Genomic DNA, 19633 nt, shown 5'->3' on the forward strand with positions numbered 1-19633 from the left:
TTTAGATCATATTTATAATTGGGGATCACACCTTTTTGACACGTATGCAATTTATCTTGAATAAGAGGCTTGGTGCTTAACCAATACTAAAAATTCTTATAAGGCCGTATGCCATCCTAGTTGTTGCAGAGGTCAGGGAATAAAATTCTTCCTCAATTGTGTGTTTCAGTTGGATAGGAAATCTGCTATCCCTTGAAATAAGATTAATTCCCATTAATTCAGTGCTAAGTAATATGGTATTGTATACGATATCTTTTTTCCAACTACCTAAAGAAATCTTGGATCGATTCGATTATTTCCGATCAAGATTTTCTTAGCAAGAAGATAACAAGAAAAAGAAATATCGACCGGCTAAATGAAATGTACTTAGGATCAAAGAGGGCTTGGTATTCATAACTTCGAAACAAGAATAGAGCTCTTGTAGGCAAATGCTTTTTGAGTTGCTTCCTGGAGATGGGGTGTGGCAAACTCTTCCAAGAAAAAAGTATCACGTGAACTATCCCAAATTTATTGGAAACCTGGGAACTTGCTTTTATGGGCTGGCCTAGTAGCGACGGAGAAATACCTTCCCATATGGTTCACTCATAATCAAAGATGGCTCGAAAATTTGTGGGACAAGTGGTTGGGTAACGACACTCTCCGTGAACAATATCTAGCTTTATACAACATTGTTCGGTCAAAAAGGTGATACAAACGCCAAGGTGTAGGAGACATCCCCACCTAATGTGATGTCCGGAAGAGATCTTGTTCATCATAGCTAGGTTTGCATCTTGCAATGCTTTGCTTTAGAGTTTGGTTATGGTCCAATTGAGCGTAAGGTTGTGAATTTTTTGATGGTATCTACATGTAAGTGGCAAATTCTTGGTAGACTCCATTCATAATAGAGCAATAATACAACCAGAGGAGGCGGTTGATAATAAAAAAAAATTAGAAAATGAAGATTCCACTAAAGAATAAGGTTTTTGTATGGTATCTTCTTGGAGGAGTACTCCTTACTAAGGACAACCTTCTAAAATACAATTGACACGAAAGTACAAAGTATGTATTCTGTCATCACGATGAGACTATTAAGCATGTATGCTTCCTTCGCAAATTTGCTAGATCTATATGGTCAGTCATTCAAGTAGGTTCTACCTAATACATGTCCTGTAGCATTACTAATATATTCGGAAAATATCTAAATGGGTTGGATCATGCATCAATGCAGTGTTGGAAGGGGCACCATAAACTTAGGCCAATCATAGGATTGTAACTTGTTCCATCACCGACTTCGGTCTCCATCACAGGATGAAAGCATGTCATCACCTTGAAGAGCTAGCGAGAGATTATAAAAACTTGTTATGGGAGAGAATGACCATCATCTTGTTGACGTACAAAATAGTTCCATTAGGGTACGATGAACAAAACTTTCTATAAAATGGTTCTTAGCTTGGTTGCAGCTTTAATGATGTTGAGCTTAAAGTTTCAGCGGTGACTTTGGACCAATATCAGCTATCAAAAGCCAATCAAATGCACATGAATGGATCCAAGCAAAATTCCCCACCCTTGTCATTTCTAGACTGAAACTCTCTTTATTGAAAAAAGGTGTGGCCGAATCCGACAAAAGTTTCCCGGAATGCAAAACAAAACATATTAGATTTAAGGGTTTTTTCAATTTTTTCAAGGCAGCCTAAATTTTGAGTTCAAAATTTGGTCATGAAACTAAAAATAAGGTTTATTCAGAAACCATAAGTCCACATCCTATGAAACTTTCCCATAATGATAATGAAGCATTTGAGATTTCATGGATTTTTCAATTTTTCTAGGCAGTTTGAATTTAAAATTTAAAATTTGGTCGTGAAACATAAAATGAGGTTTATGCACAAACCATATGTCCGAATCCAACGAAATTTTCCTCGAATGCATAATGCAAACTATAAAATTTACTAGATTTTTCTCTTTTTTCTAGGAAATTTGAATTTTCAATTTAAAATCTGGTCCGAAAACTTAAAATAAGGTTTATTAACAAATTGTATATTCGGACCAGGTGAAACATTCCTAGAATGCATGATGCAACATAGAATCACTTCACTAAATTGCACAAATTCATTTAATTTTGTAGATAAAAACTTGAAAATAAATCACACGACACTAATTTTGTAGGTCCTTGTGCGTGTTCTCATCAAAACCAAACTGTAAAATAACACTCAACAACAGGGATATAATGTGTGTGCTGCTACTGATTTACTAAACCGAGTTTTGTTGGCAGTTGTTGCCAACTAAATTTTAGTCCATGTTGTGGCTAAACTGAATTTTAGTGGATGCTGATTTCCGTGTTAGCTGAATCTCTACTCAAAATAGTGCCCTATGAGCAACTTCAATAGTCGGGCTATATTGCGCTCGCCCTAAATAACCCGTCAATATAGCGCACTAATACCCATAAGTATAGGGGATCGTTGAAATCTTCGATGGAAAGTATTATTCAAATATAGTTCGACTCAAGGGGAACAAAAGAATACCAATAAGATTTTAGATTAAGACATCACTCTCTACATATACTCAAGAAGTAAGTGGTGATTATAGCAGTTGAATCAAACCAGTAGAACAAAATAGTAAATAGTAGCAACAAATTTTCAGTTATCACCAAAATTAGTAACTTGTAACTTTTAGTGGCTAAAAGCGTAAGCATGAGGTGATAGCGTGGTGTTGTATGAATAAAATTGATCCTATAATGTAATACAAATAATATAGTTTTCATCTCGAACCCCGTTGCGTGTAGGTATGTGTTCTAAATATATATAGTTATGCATACTCACAAAAAGAATTTGCATAACATCTATTGTCCTACCTGCCCGTTTCTTTGGGGCCAACTTAAAACTACAGGTAATTAAGGTCCAACCTTCCGAATATCTCGGAACAATGCAATAGCACTCCATGAACACAAAATATCCTCAAACTACCACATATTCTCCTTGTTTTCCACCACTATCACCTTAGGATTCACATGTTTGACATAATAATAGACAATACACTTTACAGATACATATCAAACTCATATATATGGTGGAACAATAAAAGTTCACTCCTGAAATCATGTCACTCGGGTCATAGCAAAAAATATTAAACATAGCAAAGGTCTATGAACACCACATAAGAGTATCCTCAAGATAAACACCTCAAATCTCGATACATATGTCTGATTACATGATCAATATCATCTAATCCCCATCCACGTCATATGCCTACAAGAACTTCTCACTCATGATGAAGGAGAGGGAGCATATTATTGATTGAGACGGTGTTGATTTTTCCACGAGCACCGGTGACATTTCGACGATGGATGTTTCCACAGGCACTCCACTGACCCCTCTGTGCGTGGTCGCCACCCCCGCCGCCGGTGGAGCAGTTCCATCGCCGCTCACGCCAAACCCTAGTGTCGTCGTTGCCGCCGGGAACCCGACCGTTGGGGTCATCCGCAGCCTCGTTGTGCTACCGCGGGCAAACTCGCACAGCACCTCTGCCGCACCGGATTTTGTTGGAGCTGCTCTCACTAAGTTCATTGACTATTGATGGATTTTGTTGTAAAAAAAGAGCTGTAGATGCATTTATTCGAAAATAGGACTGTAGATGGATTTGATTCTTTAGATGGGCTGGTTTCAGCTTTTCCAAGGCCCACAAGAAAGAAGAAGATGTGTAAACTGTAGTCTGTGAACGAGCTGCCGCAGACACGCAACCTGGCCCAGCCACCCGAGGCACTCAGCTCGCAGCACAGGCGAAGCAGGCGGCGGCGCATCGACAGACTTGGGCGGAGCGGAGCCGGAGCCGGGGACGGAGCGGAGCGCGGTCGACCTACGAACTTGGCGAGCCGTGAACCTCGAAGGCGTGCATCAACAAGCACAAGGCCGGCCTCCTAGAACCCTAGCGCGAGCAGCGGGTCGGGAGGGAAGGAAGGAACTCCGACGGCCCGGACGAGGTGCCGCCATGAAGCTGACGGTGAGGAAACTCAATGGCACCCACTTCGAGATCCGGGTGCAGCACCATGACAGCGTGAGATCCCCTACCTGCTCCTCCATTTATAAGTGTCGGAAATCTTCCTCGAATTTTCCCCTTTCCTATTTTCAAACGCGCCTCGTCTTCTTCTCGGCTGGATGCAACGCTTCCTGGAGATTTTGTTCGGGAGATTTCTAGCGTTTCGATCAATGCAGGTGTGCAGCGATGGTGAACTAGCTGCTCGGGGCATGCGCTTATGCGTTGATGGAAGGGATTAGGCTAGCTCGTTAGGTTTTAGATATGCGGTGTCGCGAGGTGGGATTTGGGTACGCTGCTACTTTCGCTTAGCCGATTGCTCCTGAATCCTAATGCTGTTTGCACTGCTGCATCTTGCTTGTGAGTGCTCGGGATTACCCAAGATATATGCACGTTTTGGGGGAAGATTGAGGAGTGCTCACTGCGGGTGCGAGTGAGTTTTTGATGGTGACCGTGCCATTATACGCGTTTGTTTTGGCAATGTTCCAAATGGACATCGTTGGTGGAGGCACCATGTTCATGGCCGAATGTTTTTTTGTTAATATACTCCCCCCGTTCCATAATCCTTGTCGCACATTTGTGAATAGATAAATCCAAATCTGCGACAAGAATTATGGAACGGAGGGAGTACTATCGAAGTTCTTTTTAGCCTTACGCCCTAGGGTCTGTGGCCGCATAGTTTTCACTGCCAATAGATTTGAAACTATCTGGAGTCTCTGAGATGCTACTTCGACAAATATTTTAACAACTCTACATTAAGATGTGCTAGTATAGTACAGTAATAATTATCATACTATGAAAAACATATCAACTTTGTTAGCATCTCAGAGACTTTTGAACTTTTAAGAGTGTAAAATGTCAGTGGGAGTAATTATTTCAAGATCTTGCTTACTTTTTTTGCTTTGAATTAGATTATGGCTGTCAAGAAAAAGATTGAAGAGATCCAAGGAAAGGATAGCTATCCATGGGGTCAACAAATGCTGATTTACAAGGGCAAGGTGTTGAAGGATGAAAGTACACTGGATGAGAATGAAGTTACTGAAGATGATATGCTGGTCGTCATGCTTAGTAAGGTAGGCTGCTTTTATGCCCTGTATATTAGGAATTGTTTCAGTTCTGTACTATGCTTTGGATTATTTTGTGTAGTTGAATGCTTAGTGTAATAATTGCATGAATTTGTAAGTACTGCGGAGTTAGCATAAGCGGTTACATGTAAAATGACACATAACAGCTTTCCTCTAATAAATAAATAATATGCACGAAACAGTTTCCAGCCTCATTTGATGCATCACAGTTTCCTGACCTCCTGGCATAGGCTATCGGTATTGTTGCTTCCTACTACCTCCGTTCCGATTTAATCAACGCTGGACACCACATACGTACATGCTCGTGTCGCCACCACTCTGTGTCGATTAAATCGGAACAGAGAGAGTATGTAGCAGCTATACACTACAATGTCCATTTATATCAACATTACAGAAAGTGCTTGACACATACAGCATTATTTCACATTATTCAACATTTCCCCACTTTGTGTTTCAGCCTTGTTCTATTTATTTCTAAATATTGCTATTTACTTATTTTCTGCAGAGCAAAGCTTCTGCTTCCAGTGGAACTTCATCTGCTCAGGTAAACTTCTTCTTTTGGGGATAAAAACAATATATCAAGCATATGCACTAACATAGTAACGTGAACCATTACTAGCCTTTGAGCACTCCTGTATCCAGGCAAGCGCCTCCAGTTGCTCAACCCCAAGCTCCTCAACCCATGTGAGTCCCTTGCTACCTTTCCTCGTGGCATTCTACTGCATGGGTCATGGTCGTACTCAAACTAAATGTATCTTTCTGCAGGGTCTCAGCAACTACAACTTCTCAACCTGAAATACCATCTGCAGAGTATGTTCCATGTCTGCCTACTGATATATGTATTGGGGACTTTTTTACCACTTAAATTTCATGTTTCTGCATGTGCCCTCCCAAGGGAACACCTGTGGCTTTGACTTTTCAGAATCACGCCCTTCTGATGTTTGTTGCAGCTTTACATCATGCAACCTTCCGTCAATGGCTTCCTTGCGAAAAAGTCCATTTTGAAGAGTGACAATTGACAGCAAACAGTAGTAAATGCATGAACTAATATATTACACATTTCGAGCAGAGAGCAAAATATTGTCTTCAACTTCTCCATGGACATGTAGCATGAGTCAATGGGGTTAAAGTCAGCCACTTAAACACAATGGTCAATTAACATTAAAGCTAGATAGGAAGTTGGAAGCATTGAACGTCACTAGGTGAATTTATGGATTGCATGAAAATGGAAATGAAAAGCGATGAAACACTGAAACAGCCATTTGCATAGCTTGACAATGGGAAGTTAGGCCCCAAACTACATAATTTAGGGATTCTCGTAAATATATGGAATATAGATCTGAAATGGAGGCATCGGGTTTCATGATTCTATGCAGGATCAGTCGTAGTTGGATCCTGATTCTGTCAGATTTTTGTCATGACTAATAAATATATGTATGTATTGTAGTATTGTACAAATAATATCTCAGGTGGATCATGTATCACACTTACTGTAATTTTTTTTATCTCATGAGTCATGTATCACACCTACTGTATTGTACAAAAAATACCTCACGAGTCATGTATCACATGGAGTGGTGACCTTACCCATCACATAAGCTGGGTCTTTATCTTGGCAGTCTTGGTCTTGTGAATATGAAGTCAGCCATTTCTCTTTAAAATGAATATACCAGTTCTGCTATGTATAATTCTTCTTTCTTTTTGTTAGGACCCCATCGAGCATAGTTGATCATGCAGCATCAGATTTACTGTCTGGAAGCAATGTTGACACAATGATTAACCAGATAATGGAGATGGGGGGTGGCAGCTGGGACAGAGATAAAGTTCAAAGAGCTCTCCGGGCCGCTTATAACAATCCAGAACGTGCCATTGACTATCTGTATTCTGTGCGTATCTGATGCTAACAATCTGGAATTTGGGTCGAGTTTCTGATGCTAATAGATGATATTTGTTTGTCCAAAAACATTAGGGTATTCCAGTGGCAGCTGAAGTTGCTGTGCCGGTGGTTGGTCAAGGGGCAAACACAACTGGTGCAGCTCCTTCTGGAGAAACTGGCCTCTCTGGAATCCCAAATACAGCACCATTAGATCTTTTCCCACAGGTTTATTTGCTACCTTTGTTTGTGCAGTACTGTTGCTGTGCTGCCTATTTGACTATCTTTTGACTAATTGAATGATGTAGCAGGGGGCTTCCAATGCTGGAGGTACTGGTGGTGGTGGATCACTGGATTTTCTTAGGAATAATCAGCAGGTTCTTATTTGTATGTTTTGTCAATTATTGCTCTCATTTTGTTTCCTATGATCTGCCTGGAAAAGAACGAGGTACAGAACAATGGTGCCAACGGGATCATGCCAATCATTCTGTTTACCATCAATGCTTTGTCAAACTATCTGATGATCTGATATAGTAGTACAGGGGTTACACTTACATGTGAAGTGTGAACTTATAATTTGATGTAGCACATAAGTGTTTGAGTGTGGCGTTTTGGAGGCCGAGTTACATGTAGCTCTTTATTTTCAAACACTCAAAATTCGTATTTCAAAGTTTCAAAAAAGTCCGAAGCAAAATTCTAGAAGTAACGAATGATGAATTCTACAATGGTGTAAAATTTCAATACAAACTGATTTGTATTCTAGGCTACACAAAATTGACAAAATCTGAGAAAGTTTATACTCCCTCCGATTCATATTAATTGACTTCAATATGGATGTATCTAGATTCCGGTTCATATTAATTGACTCTAATATGGATGTATCTAGATACATTTTAGTTCTAGATACATCCATATTGAAGTCAATTAATATGAATCGGAGGGAGTAGTATTGAAATGTGCACTTCACTATAAAATTTGTTAGAATTTGTTATTTTTGTGTAGCCTAGAATATGAAGCAGTTTGTATTGAGATTTTACACCATTGTAGTATGCATCATTGGCTATCTCTAAAATTTTGTTTCGAATTTTTTGAAACTTTGAAACACAAATTCTGAGTATTTGTAAATAAAGAGCTACGTGTAGCTCGGCATCCGTTTGAAGTTTTTCATAAGTGTTTATGCTACTTGGGATGCTTTTGTGCATAACATTGAGATAGGAATTTAAGATCCTGCATCACACTTGATCTGAACAAAGAGTCATTTTCTATGGGTATACAGCAAAAGTGGGCAATGTTCCATTTAATATAGTATAAGAAAATGCAGTGATAAATGAAGTTTGATAAAAGGAAATTCCTTCAGTACCCTACGTCCCTACCATGCGTTGTTTGGATCTTGAAGTAATAGTGTATGCCTATTATTATCTGCAGTTTCAGGCACTTCGCGAAATGGTCCATACAAATCCACAAATTTTGCAGGTTTTCTATCTACCTTTTCATTTTATGTTATGTTTCATGCATCTTCTGTCTAAACTTGTTGCTGATATTTTTGCTACAGCCTATGATCCAGGAATTGGGCAAGCAGAATCCCCAACTTCTTAGGTTGATTCAGGAGAACAATGAGGAGTTCCTTCAGTTACTTGAAGGTGGAGATGGGTAAGCTTTCTTTATTTGCTGAATTATATATTCTGGTTTCATTTAAATAAGTTATAGGCTTCAGTAGTGTGAATTTTGCTTTCTTAGCTATAAACTGGGATTTCATCAATCTGGTCTGTCTGCTTCACTGCCACTTTCTAGTTAGTGTAGATTTTGTGTAGATGGTTTTGTTGGACTTAATCCTATTTCATACCAGTAACATATGTTTTGGGACTTGCATTGGACTTCCTTCTTTAGTGTCTCAGGTATGGCATATACCTTGCCAGGAACTCAGGAAGAAAATATGGTATATACCTTGCTAATATAGTTTCTGAACATAACATGATAAGCTATTTGCCGCTGCATTCTTTCCCCTGTGCTTCATTCTCACAACTCCTTTCAGTTTCAATAGAGTTTACAATGATATACTAAACCATTCTTATCTGACATTTCCAGGGACTTCTTAGAGCAGCCTGACCAGGATGAGATGCCTCATGCTATCAGTGTGACACCAGAAGAGCAAGAGGCAATTGGGCGGGTATGTGTGGCACCTTTCTCTGCATAGATACACCATACATGTCCTCACATTTTCACCTTGGTCTGGTTTGCTTTCGTACTTCAGCTAGAAGCCATGGGGTTTGACAGAGCACGTGTCATCGAAGCATTCTTCGCGTGCGACAGGAATGAGCAACTGGCTGTAAACTATCTTCTTGAGCATGCTGGTGATGAGGACTAGAGAAAATTACCTTAGTACTGGGTGAGGATTCTTTCATGGTCATCCTGGTGCCTTAAATAACTAGCTTAGTTAGCTCTGCAGAAATGCTTACACTACTGATGTTTTTCTTGTGGGATCATGACAGAGCTTGTTCTGAACATCTGACCCAAATTGATCGTGACCGTCCCAAGTGACTGCGCTAGCTGAGATGGAGCTAATGCTCAGTCGAACAGATTATGTCTTTGTACAACACCTAGTTTGCTTCCTGTGTTGCGCATTTAAATACTTGTAGAATGAGCATGTCTATTGCGACTTATCCGGATGATACAGTAGTACTTCAATGTTGTTTACTGTCGTTCTCAAATCTGTATTGGTGGTTGTGGACATCAGTTCTGTTGATATAGATTATTGGTAAACATCAGTTCTGGTGATATATTGTTCAGTACCAGCTTTGGTTTATTGGTTATATATTGTGGTAAAATCATGGCTAGAGAAGAAAAGCTGTGATCCCAGTCATCGTTGGCATACCTTGTTGATCCTTGATAACCATGCAGTCAACATTGAAGCATATATTTGCTTAATATACCTCTTTCTTATTGCAAACACAGAAATCTAATTTTGTTGCCCACTGTTACAAAACTGAGCAATATGGGTGATCATCGTACTGCTGTGAGAGCTCCCCTCCCCCTGGACTGAAACTAACTTGGTTCACGTTCGCCTAGCTCCAGCTCGCTGCTTGGCTCAAATTACACTAGGCATCTCAGTGGTGGTCCTCTTTATATCTCCCACCCAATAGAGTTCTTATAATTTGAAGAGTTGAGTTAATAGGTGGGCAGAAAAACATGTAAACCACCAAACTTGGTGGCAAAATCTAGCAGCAGCACGAGAAACCAAGCACCACCAAAGTACAGAACCCTTGTTGCCTCCTAGAGATTATCTTTCATGTTGACTAGGGTAACACCCTGCTCTTCAACATACTAAACCTACCTAACCGATTTCTCCTGGATGTACCTGGCTGCTTACCATGCGGCTCGCCCCGTTGACCTCTTAGGCGCTCTTGGTTGGCGCCGGCCATATCTAGGTCTCCAATAATATGACCGGAGTCTCCCAGGCACCAGTTTCCCCCATCTCACAGGCACCAGTTTCCCATGTGTCACGCAATAGCTCTTGCCAACCTCAGTCTCTGGGTTATTTTTGTGCACAAGTTCTGTAATTGAAGAAGAAGAAATGAATTTATCAAAACGTGGGACGAAAAACATAGACTGGGTTGCAAGTTGTATCCGTGAACGAATAAAGTCAGTACTGCAAAAGAATAGACATGTATGCCAAATAGTACTACGGGAGTTGGCACAAAGAACAAATACTAAGCAGAATGAATGATCAGCGAGCATAGCAATAAATCCACATCTAGCCCACATGAACCAGCCAAAATCTTCACTCAACATCACAAAGAAATACTACAATCGTTAGCAGCTTCATAGGACATGATCATTATTTTAAATAATTGTGTAGTACAATTTTGGGCTAGAATTTAGACAACCATTGCATCTCCTAACGATTCCCTTGGCGGAGCCAGAACCTAAAGTCTGTGTTGTCGTTTCAAATTTGTGATGTCAAATACATATACTTTATACTTATTTTGAATATTTTTTGCAAGATTAATACCTACATACAAAGAATTTGGCAAAAAGCTGTGTGGTCAATTGACCACACTGCTCTCAATGTGGCTCCGCCACTCATGCCCTTAGATTATGAATTGATATATGAAATTGTAGCATACAGTTGACATGCACCGAAAAAACCGTTAGTTCATACTATCACTTTTGTATATATTTTTGACAAAAGTCATTTTTGTATATGTCTATTGTATTGAGTATTACCTTAGTATCGTTTTTGTATATGTCTATTTGCATCGGAAAATCCCTCTCAAATCATGATCTATAATGATTATCACTAGAATTATCGCCAATGAGAAGAAGCTTGTGCGTGAAACTTTCTAGTAAGCACAATTAGGTTTAACATCCAAATGCTACATGTACATATAAGCAAATATAATTGTTGGTGTGATCATCTAAAATCTGACTATACATCCAATCTTTGTTAGTTCCAATACCCAATATATTACATACTTAAGAGTTGTTCCAAAATCATATAAGGGAGTGGCTAAAGATATACCTGGTCGACTGTAAAATCTCATGTATGGAAACAAAGCATCACAGCTTTTGTTCCTCCATATCTTCTTCCACTGCAGTGACTTGAGATTAATCTGGTAGATACCAAGGTGTGTGTTCATGAAAATGATATCACGGCCCTCCACAGATCCGATGAGTCTAGGTGTTATATTGATGTAAATAACGGGGAGAAGGTTCTCGAGATTGATGACTGTACGATGAGTCCATGCCGCGGCTCCGTCGGAGCCCACCAGCCTCGACCATAGGTTGAGGGTTAACCCATGCACATGTGCAAGCCCCAAACTGCCATCCCCCATCGATATTAGGATACCATCATCACAATCAATGCCAGTATCCACTACCGGCACATCAATCAGTGCTAATAATTGAGAGCCCAAGTGGTACTCGATAATTCCTACGCGATCATCATCCTCGTACACGAAGTAAAGTGCATCTTGGACGAGGAGAGGCGGCTTTTGCTTGATGTAGGCCTCCGCAAGGTAAAGAGGAGAGCACGGCTCGCTCCACTCATCAAGATGAGAGCATGGCTCGCTCCAGTCGTCCATCTGTAGAGAAGATACACGCGCGCATGTAACATAATCAACATCATCACCTATGTCAATGCCGACAAAGACTACCGTGAAGGGACCCTCGTTACACGCGCGGTGGTCACAGCCGGTCACGGCGCAGAGCACCGCGGCCGCATGGCCATCGTAGTAGCCGTATCTGGGCGTGGACAACTCCCTCCAGTAGCCCGTCATGGGGTCACAAACAAGGAGGGTCATGGGCTTTACACCGGCCTTCTTATCCCCAAGTAGAACGCGGCCATGGCGGCAGTCCAGCACATCGAATTTCTCGTCGTTGGTAAGGTGCGCGCCGAATTTCGTGGTCGAGACGAAGAGTGGCCCTGAGTCTTGGTACTCGAGCAAGGAATAAACGAAGCCCAACATTGGGGGATCTCCATGGAACTCACGGTACCGGCATTGGAAGCTAGGGCCGGAGAGGAGGGAGAGCCAGAGCTTGCTGGCGAGGGAGGCGCGCACGAGGCACGCCGGCTCATCGGGTGGGAGGCGGAGGAAGATCTCCTCAAGAATCTCGTCCGGCAAAGTCGGTGTTGACGGCGGCATGGTCGGTAGGGTTTTGGGTGGGCATAGAGCTTGAGCTTGTATGGACTTCGCGGCCGTGCTATAGTTCGGTTCAACAATCAGGTCTCCTTTTATCCAGTTCTATTACAAATACGTAACGCGCACAAACGGCCTGGTCGGAATCAGATAGTACCAAATTTTGATAGTACACGGCATGGAGTCTCACCTCACGCATCATAATAATGGACGCGACTATCGGGCGGCCGCGTGCTCATTTGCAGTGCCTAGCATACCCTCTATATTAGGAAAGTTTTGTCCCCACTAATAAAAACGGAAAGATTCCACGCGCTGGTATGCTTTCTCTTTCCTAAACATGCATGCAACGCGTAGGCCAGCTGAGGCCAGCTAGATATTGTAGATCTATTTTAAAAAGCTATAACCTTTAAACCGTGTATCGAAATTATGATTCGTTTTCACATTTAGAATCCTGGTGACAAGATCTTTAAAACTAGATCTCGTTTGCATATATTTCGACAAAAAAAATTAAGAAGCAATTTTGGTGTGCTTCAAAGCAACTTAGGTGAGCGACTAAGCAATTTTGGTATGCGACTAAAAATGTTTTAAAACAATGGTAGAAAACTTCGTAACAACAGTTGACATTGTTACAGCAACTAAATACAACTTCCCATGTTCACGAATAACGATAGATTGCAGTGGCATGCAACTATACGAAAACGATACACAACTTAGAAAACAACCACAAAATCAACAAGCAAGTTCATGATAATAGTAAGAGACTTTAGTGCAGTTTTAGGTACCTTCATTGCAGTGGTAGGCAACTTGACAAATAAAAAGGTAGCCAACTTCGGTGCGCCAAAGTAGTGTAGTCGGACATCAAAGTTGCCAGTTGGGCATTGTCAACACTAGAGTTGCACATTAAGGCACCAAAGTTACTCTGTCGGACACCAAGAATGTGCAGCAAGCACCAATGTTGCTCTGTCCGGCAGCAAAGTTGCTCTATGGGGTTCCGAAGTTGCTCTGCTGAGCAGCAAAATTGCTTCGTCGCTCACCTAAGTTGCTTTGTCCGGCAGCAAAGTTGCTCCGTAGAGTTCCAAAGTTGCTCTGGTGGGCAGCAAAGTTTCTCTGTCGGGTTCCAAAGTTGCTCCGTCGGGTCCCAAAGTTGCTCTGTTGGGCAGCAAAGTTGCTCCGTCGGGTTCCAAAGTTGCTCCGTCGGGTTCTGAAGTTGCTCTGTTATGCAGCAAAGTTGCAAAGCAGGGTTAAGATTACCTCCCCCGAAGCTGCTGACCTGAAATAAACGCCACGCCGTGGCATGGCGTGATGGTCTGGACGGCAAGGTCACCCCTGATGTGGGAGATGTGGCCAAATCGGATGGCCTCCGGCTGCACCCGCTAGGACTTGAACTGGTCGCACTTGTTGCCTATGCTTTTGGAGGCACATACCTGGCGACCACCGACGGAGCTCATGGAGGAAGGTTGGCGATGTTCGACAGGGGCGGATGGAGGACTACGACTACCGTCTACTGCAGTCTTACCCATGTCCGAGGCAGTCCAGCTCTAAATCAATCTGGCTTAAAGGATCGCGGCAGCGGGAGCAGCATCGTGAAGCCTTCACGGCCGCCGCCTCTCACCCGCTCGTAACATGGGTTGCTCACATCATTTTTCTGGTGCATTAGGAGTTGTTGCCGCAGCTGTTGTGAAGCCTACTATCGTTGTGAATCAAGTATTTTCGTTGCACAGCAAAGTTGCTTTGTTGCATATCAAAATTGTTTTGTTGCACAACAAAGTTGCTCCGTCGCGCATCAAAGTTGCTTGTTAAAAAAATTCATCGAAACATATGAAAACGTGGTCTAGTTTTGAAGCTCTCGTCGTGGAGATTCTAGAAGTGAAAACAGATTGTAATTTCGCCGCACGGTTTAAAAGTTACGGTTTTTTCAAAAAACGTCATATGTTATCATCTAGCCTACTATTTATTGAGGACACACGGTTTAACAGTCGTGTAGAGCGTCTGCCCGGAACTTCGATTTGGCACGCACCCGCCAGGAAGAATTCAGGCATAATAATTCATAAGACGACTAGACGATCGAGTACGACGTGGCGCATGGTCATGGACTCATGGTGATGGATCATGCGGCCGTGATGGCGATCTTCATGCCGGGACGCCGCTGATCGTGAAGCGGTCTGGCGCCAATCGTCAGCTGGGCGCAAGCCTTGTACCCGGCCGCGCTCACAGCCACCACGTCGTGCGCCGTCGCGTCGTACTTATCACCGCACCTAGCTTGTCAAACCCGTCCGCCTCGCCGACACCATGCACACATGCGGCGGCGTCCTGAAACGCGTGCATCGTCTGGGGTGTGCTTCGCGGTGCTGGCCGACGCCGTCGCCGGGTACGTCAGTAGCTACGACGGGGACTACGTCGTCGTCCTGCTGTTAGGCGCCCTCTTCCTCGCCGGGATGGGCTTCATGCTTTCCGACTACCGTGAGGATCGGGCGGCAATCGCAGCGGCGGCGGGAGAATGGTGGCCGTGACCCGGTCCCGGAGGAGCTGATGCGGAGGCTCGGAGCGCTTCTGGAGCAAGCAAGATCTCGGAGGAGACGATGCAGAGGTGTCACCACCTTTTCGTGGTAGATCCGGTCTCCGATGAGCTAGTCGCGACGCTGGCGAACCACTTCGTTTGGACGCTGCCGTCGAACGGTCTCCACCATCATCTAAATTTCAGACACGCACTTAGCAACATAAGCATTACCATGGAAACAAAATACTGTAGTAACAACTACACTTCGATAGTACAAGTTCAGTTGACGAACAATTTTATTCAGATTTGTGAGGGAGCCAACATGCAGAAGCCATCATATCATCTCTTTGGGCGACAAAACATTTATTAGGAGCCAACACTTGATATCATTTCAACCTCCTCTCACAGGGGAATTCAGAGATTGGATCAAACCTGGGAGAGGAAACCGTATAGATCTTTTAAAAAGTCGTATGGGTTAACTTAGCTACTGCATCTGCATTTTGAAGCAAATTAAACAACGGAAGAAAACGTTTGCCCATCAAGAATAAAACGAGGTTAATTAGCTAACAAACAATTGGAACAGGGTCATGCCTCTTCCATACAGTAGAGGTACAGAAGTACAGATAGCACAGAGAAATCTATGTTGATGCCATTGAGTATGATCTTGCCTAAGTAAATGTCTGTGAAACAAGATCAGCCTTATGCACACACTGGCGACACCAGAAAACCACCAAACATACTAACAAGAGCCAACTGCAGCATAAATCCCCATGTTTCATGCAGTGGCCGCAGGCTCAAGGTGCTTTTACAGAACGGAAGGATCTCGGAGGAGGCACTCCGGTCGTGGCCAGTGCTGTGCCATGAGGATAGAGGAGATGGTTGAGCGACTTGAACACCAAACAGTTTGTGCGGCTACTGACTTTGTGTTATATCTTGGCATGGCTTTACTGAATCTTTTTGTTATTCCTTCACAGTAGGTCCACCTGATTTACAACGCGAAATGATTTGACAAAGCATGAGAGAGCAATGATATTGCTGCAGTTCTTTTTAAAGCTTAGTTTAGAAGGGTAATTAAGTTTCCTCCTACACTAATTCGTACTGAACCAACCAACATTGCCCGCTAAAAATAATATTGCACTAATAACAGAAGCTTGCATGTCGTGCTAGTTCAGTTCAAAACGAAAAGAGAAGGGTCAAAGGAAACAGCAGCTCTGGACCATTAACTGAACCTCCTATGTATACCACCTAGAATATCTGAAACTTTAAAACACAATTTTTTTAAACGATGCAATTGAGCTTTGGTTCAGCAAATCCACATCGAGCAATCCTGCTCTTCACCATACTTAACCATTTTGGACGCACGTTCAAGGAAGAAATGCATTAATGAACATGATATCTCAAGTTCACCTGTGCAAGTTCAAGGAAGAGGAGGGACACCTTTTTCCTCTTGGCATGGCCTTACTGAATTTTCAAATACCAGACATTACAAACCAAAATGCAGTGGTTCTTGTCATGGAGAATAATACGCTTGTTTCCGCTACGGACCTGTGATCGCAAGTTCTTTCCATTTTGCGATTCACTTTACAAGGCTAAGTAAGTTCTCTCCTACACCATTGTGCCTTGCTGTAAGAAAACATCTGCAGTAACAACAACACTTTGACATTCTGTATTAGTTCAGTTCACAAGGTTATTAGTCAGCGATTCAACATTCTGTACCTTGGGCCACGCTTGAGCGCCTTGATAGGGTCTTCTCCACGGTGGACTGGGAGGTGATGTTCCCCTCCTCCTTCCTCTCGGCGATGGGGTCCTCCACTTCGGACCATTGCCCCCTTCTGCTGAACCTTGCGGTGGACATGAGAGTGGGCCGCCGCTTCCGGTTTGAGGCTTTTTGGCCCAAGGCTGACGGCTTCTTGGAGACGGTGGAGAGAGCTTGGTCTGAGGGACCGGTGGTTGTCAACCCTTTCAAGCGGCTTGCGGCCAAGTTAGCGGCTACTGCCAAGGCGCTTACTAGCTGGAGTGACCGCTTCATTGGAAACAACAAGAGACAGATCCTGCTGGCCAACGAGCTTATTCTCAGGTTGGACGTGGCTGTGGAGTCCAGACAGCTCTCAGTGGAAGACAGGGCCTTTCGTCGTCTCCTCAAGCGTAAGCTGCTTGGGTTGGCCTCTCTGGAGCACACGATCGCGCGACAGTGGTCGAGGATCACGTGGCTTGCAGAGGGTGATGCCTGCACGAAGTTCTTCCACTTGCACGCCAACTATAGGCGGCGGAAGAACTCATTGCACAGCTTAGTGTGGACGGGACCCTCGTGGCGGAACGGGACAAGAAGGCCGAGGCCGTGGACTCTTTCTACGGCGATTTGTTGGGCTCGGCGCCGGAGCGAGACTTCTCCCTGGACCTTGGCTTTCTCGGGGTGCAGACTCATGACCTCTCAGAGCTCGACATGCCTTTCACCGAGGAGGATATATGGGATGTGGTGCGCTCTCAGGAGCTGGACAAGGTGCCAGGGCCCGATGTTTTTTTGGGTAGGTTTTATGTGGCTTGCTAGTCCATCATCAAGCATGATGTGATGGCCGCCTTTCAGTCTCTGTGGGAGGGGGACTGTCGGGGGCTCCATGTGGCAAATCATGCTTTGGTGTCCTTGCTTCCCAAGCGGGCGGATGCGGTGGAAGTGAAGGATTTCCGACCGATTAGCCTCATCCACAGTGTGGCTAATCTCATGGCCAAGGTGTTGTCCTCTCGCCTTGCACCCAGGATGGAGGATTTGGTTGGCCCTCAGCAGAGCGCTTTCATCCGTGGGAGGTGCCTTCATGACAACTTCCAGTTGGTGCATCATACGGCCCGGAAGCTACACGCGCTTAAGCGCGATGCCATCCTTTTGAAGCTCGACATCACAAAAGCTTTTGACACTGTGGATTGGGCATTCCTCTTAGAGGTGATGTCCCGGTTGGGCTTTGGCCGTAAGTGGACCTCCATGGTGGGCGGGCCGCTTAGCTCGGCTTCTACCCGCGTGTTGGTCAACGGTTAGGCCGGGGCGCTCATCTTCAACCTCCGTGGACTCCGCCAGGGTGATCCCCTCTCCCCTTTGCTCTTTGACACGGTGATGGATGTTCTCCATCTCATGTTTGAGAGGGAGGCGGATGTGGGCTTGCTCACGGAGCTTTCCCCTAGTGGTTTTCGGCATCGCACCTCGATGTTTGACGATGATGTGGTCACCTTAATCAGACCCACCAGGTTGGATCTCCAGACCTGCGCTCAGATCGTGGAGGACTTTGGGGTGGCATCGGGCCTGCGCACGAACCTGGCCAAGTGCTCGCTTCACCCCATTCGCTGCTCTCAGGAGCAAGTGGACCTGGCCAGCTCTATCCTAGGCTGCGAGGTGGCCTCTTTCCCTTTCAAGTACTTGGGACTCCCCCTTGGACTTAAAAAGGTGACAGCGACACAGCTGCAACCCGTGGTGGACACAGCGGCCAATAGGCTGCAGCCGTGGTGTGCGAACCTTATCACCCGTGGAGGGAGGACCATTCTGGTCCAGACTACTCTCTCGGCGATCCCGGTTCACGCCATGATGTCTCTGGACATCCCTCCGAAGGTCATTGAGGCGTTGTTGAAGATTTGTCGTGCCTTCCTTTGGAAAAGGCGTCGGGAGATCTCGGGTGGTCACTGTTTGGTCGCGTGGGACAAAGTGGCTTCCCCAAAGCTGCTTGGGAGCCTAGGTATTCCGAACCTCCGCCTCCTCAATCTTGCTCTTCGATGTCGTTGGGCGTGGCTGCAAAAGGTGGACCCGTCAAAGGCTTGGGCGGAGTTCAACATTCAACTCCCCAGCCTCTGTGAGGCGATCTCGGACGCTGCTATTTGTTACACGGTGGGAAATGGCGACCGGGCTAGATTCTGGATGGGTCGCTCGCTTGACGGAGCCAAAGTGGCGGAGATCGCTCCGAACGTGGCTAGTATGGTCTCGAGGAGGAGAGCAGTGGCATGCTCGGTGAGGGAGGGCCTCTCGGGCCAGTGGCTTCGCGATTGTGACCCCGATATGAGTGCCGAGGCTCTCCTAGAGTTTTTCTTACTCTGGCAAAGGCTGGCCAACTTCTATTTGGACCCCGAGCGAGAGGATCTGCCTCTGTGGAGATGGTCGCCTGACGCTTGCTACTCCGCGTATGGATCCTTCTTTGCGGGACAGGTGAGGGCTCCTATCTCCGATGAGATTTGGCGTTTCCGGCCCCCCTACAGTTGCAAGTTCTTTGCGTGGCTCGCCGCGAAGAACCGTTGTTGGACGACTGATAGACTTCAGAGACGTGGCCTGCCTCGCCCACTGGGCTGTCCACTGTGCGACCAGGAGATGGAGTCCTTGCAGCATCTGCTCCTTGGTTGTGTGGTGTCGCGGGAGGTCTGGTTTTGGGCTCTTCGCTGTTGGTGCAAGGAGGACTGGCTCCCAGCGGCGGACACCGAGCTTCTGGAGTGGTGGTCTTCACGTACCTGCCCGGCGGCCCATAGGCGGGACATGTGGACCGCGATCATCCTGGTGTTCTGGTGTATT

General features: G+C 44.6%; 1 protein-coding gene across 2 annotated transcripts; it reads left to right on the forward strand.

Annotated features, from left to right (window-relative positions):
• Window positions 1–3807: 3807 nt before the first annotated feature.
• LOC124691845 (ubiquitin receptor RAD23b-like) lies at window positions 3808–9749 on the forward strand. 2 transcript variants are annotated; one of them, XM_047225121.1, is made up of 13 exons: window positions 3808–4026; window positions 4917–5078; window positions 5596–5634; window positions 5710–5774; window positions 5856–5900; window positions 6799–6976; window positions 7060–7191; window positions 7272–7340; window positions 8389–8436; window positions 8516–8613; window positions 9049–9130; window positions 9215–9349; window positions 9453–9749. In XM_047225121.1, exons 1-12 carry the CDS (start codon window positions 3961–3963, stop codon window positions 9326–9328), a joined length of 1098 nt encoding a protein of 365 aa, XP_047081077.1. In that variant the 5' UTR covers window positions 3808–3960; the 3' UTR covers window positions 9329–9349; window positions 9453–9749. The 2 variants fall into 2 exon arrangements, with proteins under 2 accessions (XP_047081077.1, XP_047081078.1); XM_047225122.1 differs by having other exon boundaries at window positions 3809–4026; window positions 7275–7340.
• The last annotated feature ends 9884 nt before the right edge of the window (window positions 9750–19633 follow it).

This window comes from Lolium rigidum, chromosome 2 (assembly GCF_022539505.1).
Source record: "Lolium rigidum isolate FL_2022 chromosome 2, APGP_CSIRO_Lrig_0.1, whole genome shotgun sequence".
Classification (NCBI taxonomy): Eukaryota; Viridiplantae; Streptophyta; class Magnoliopsida; order Poales; family Poaceae; genus Lolium; species Lolium rigidum.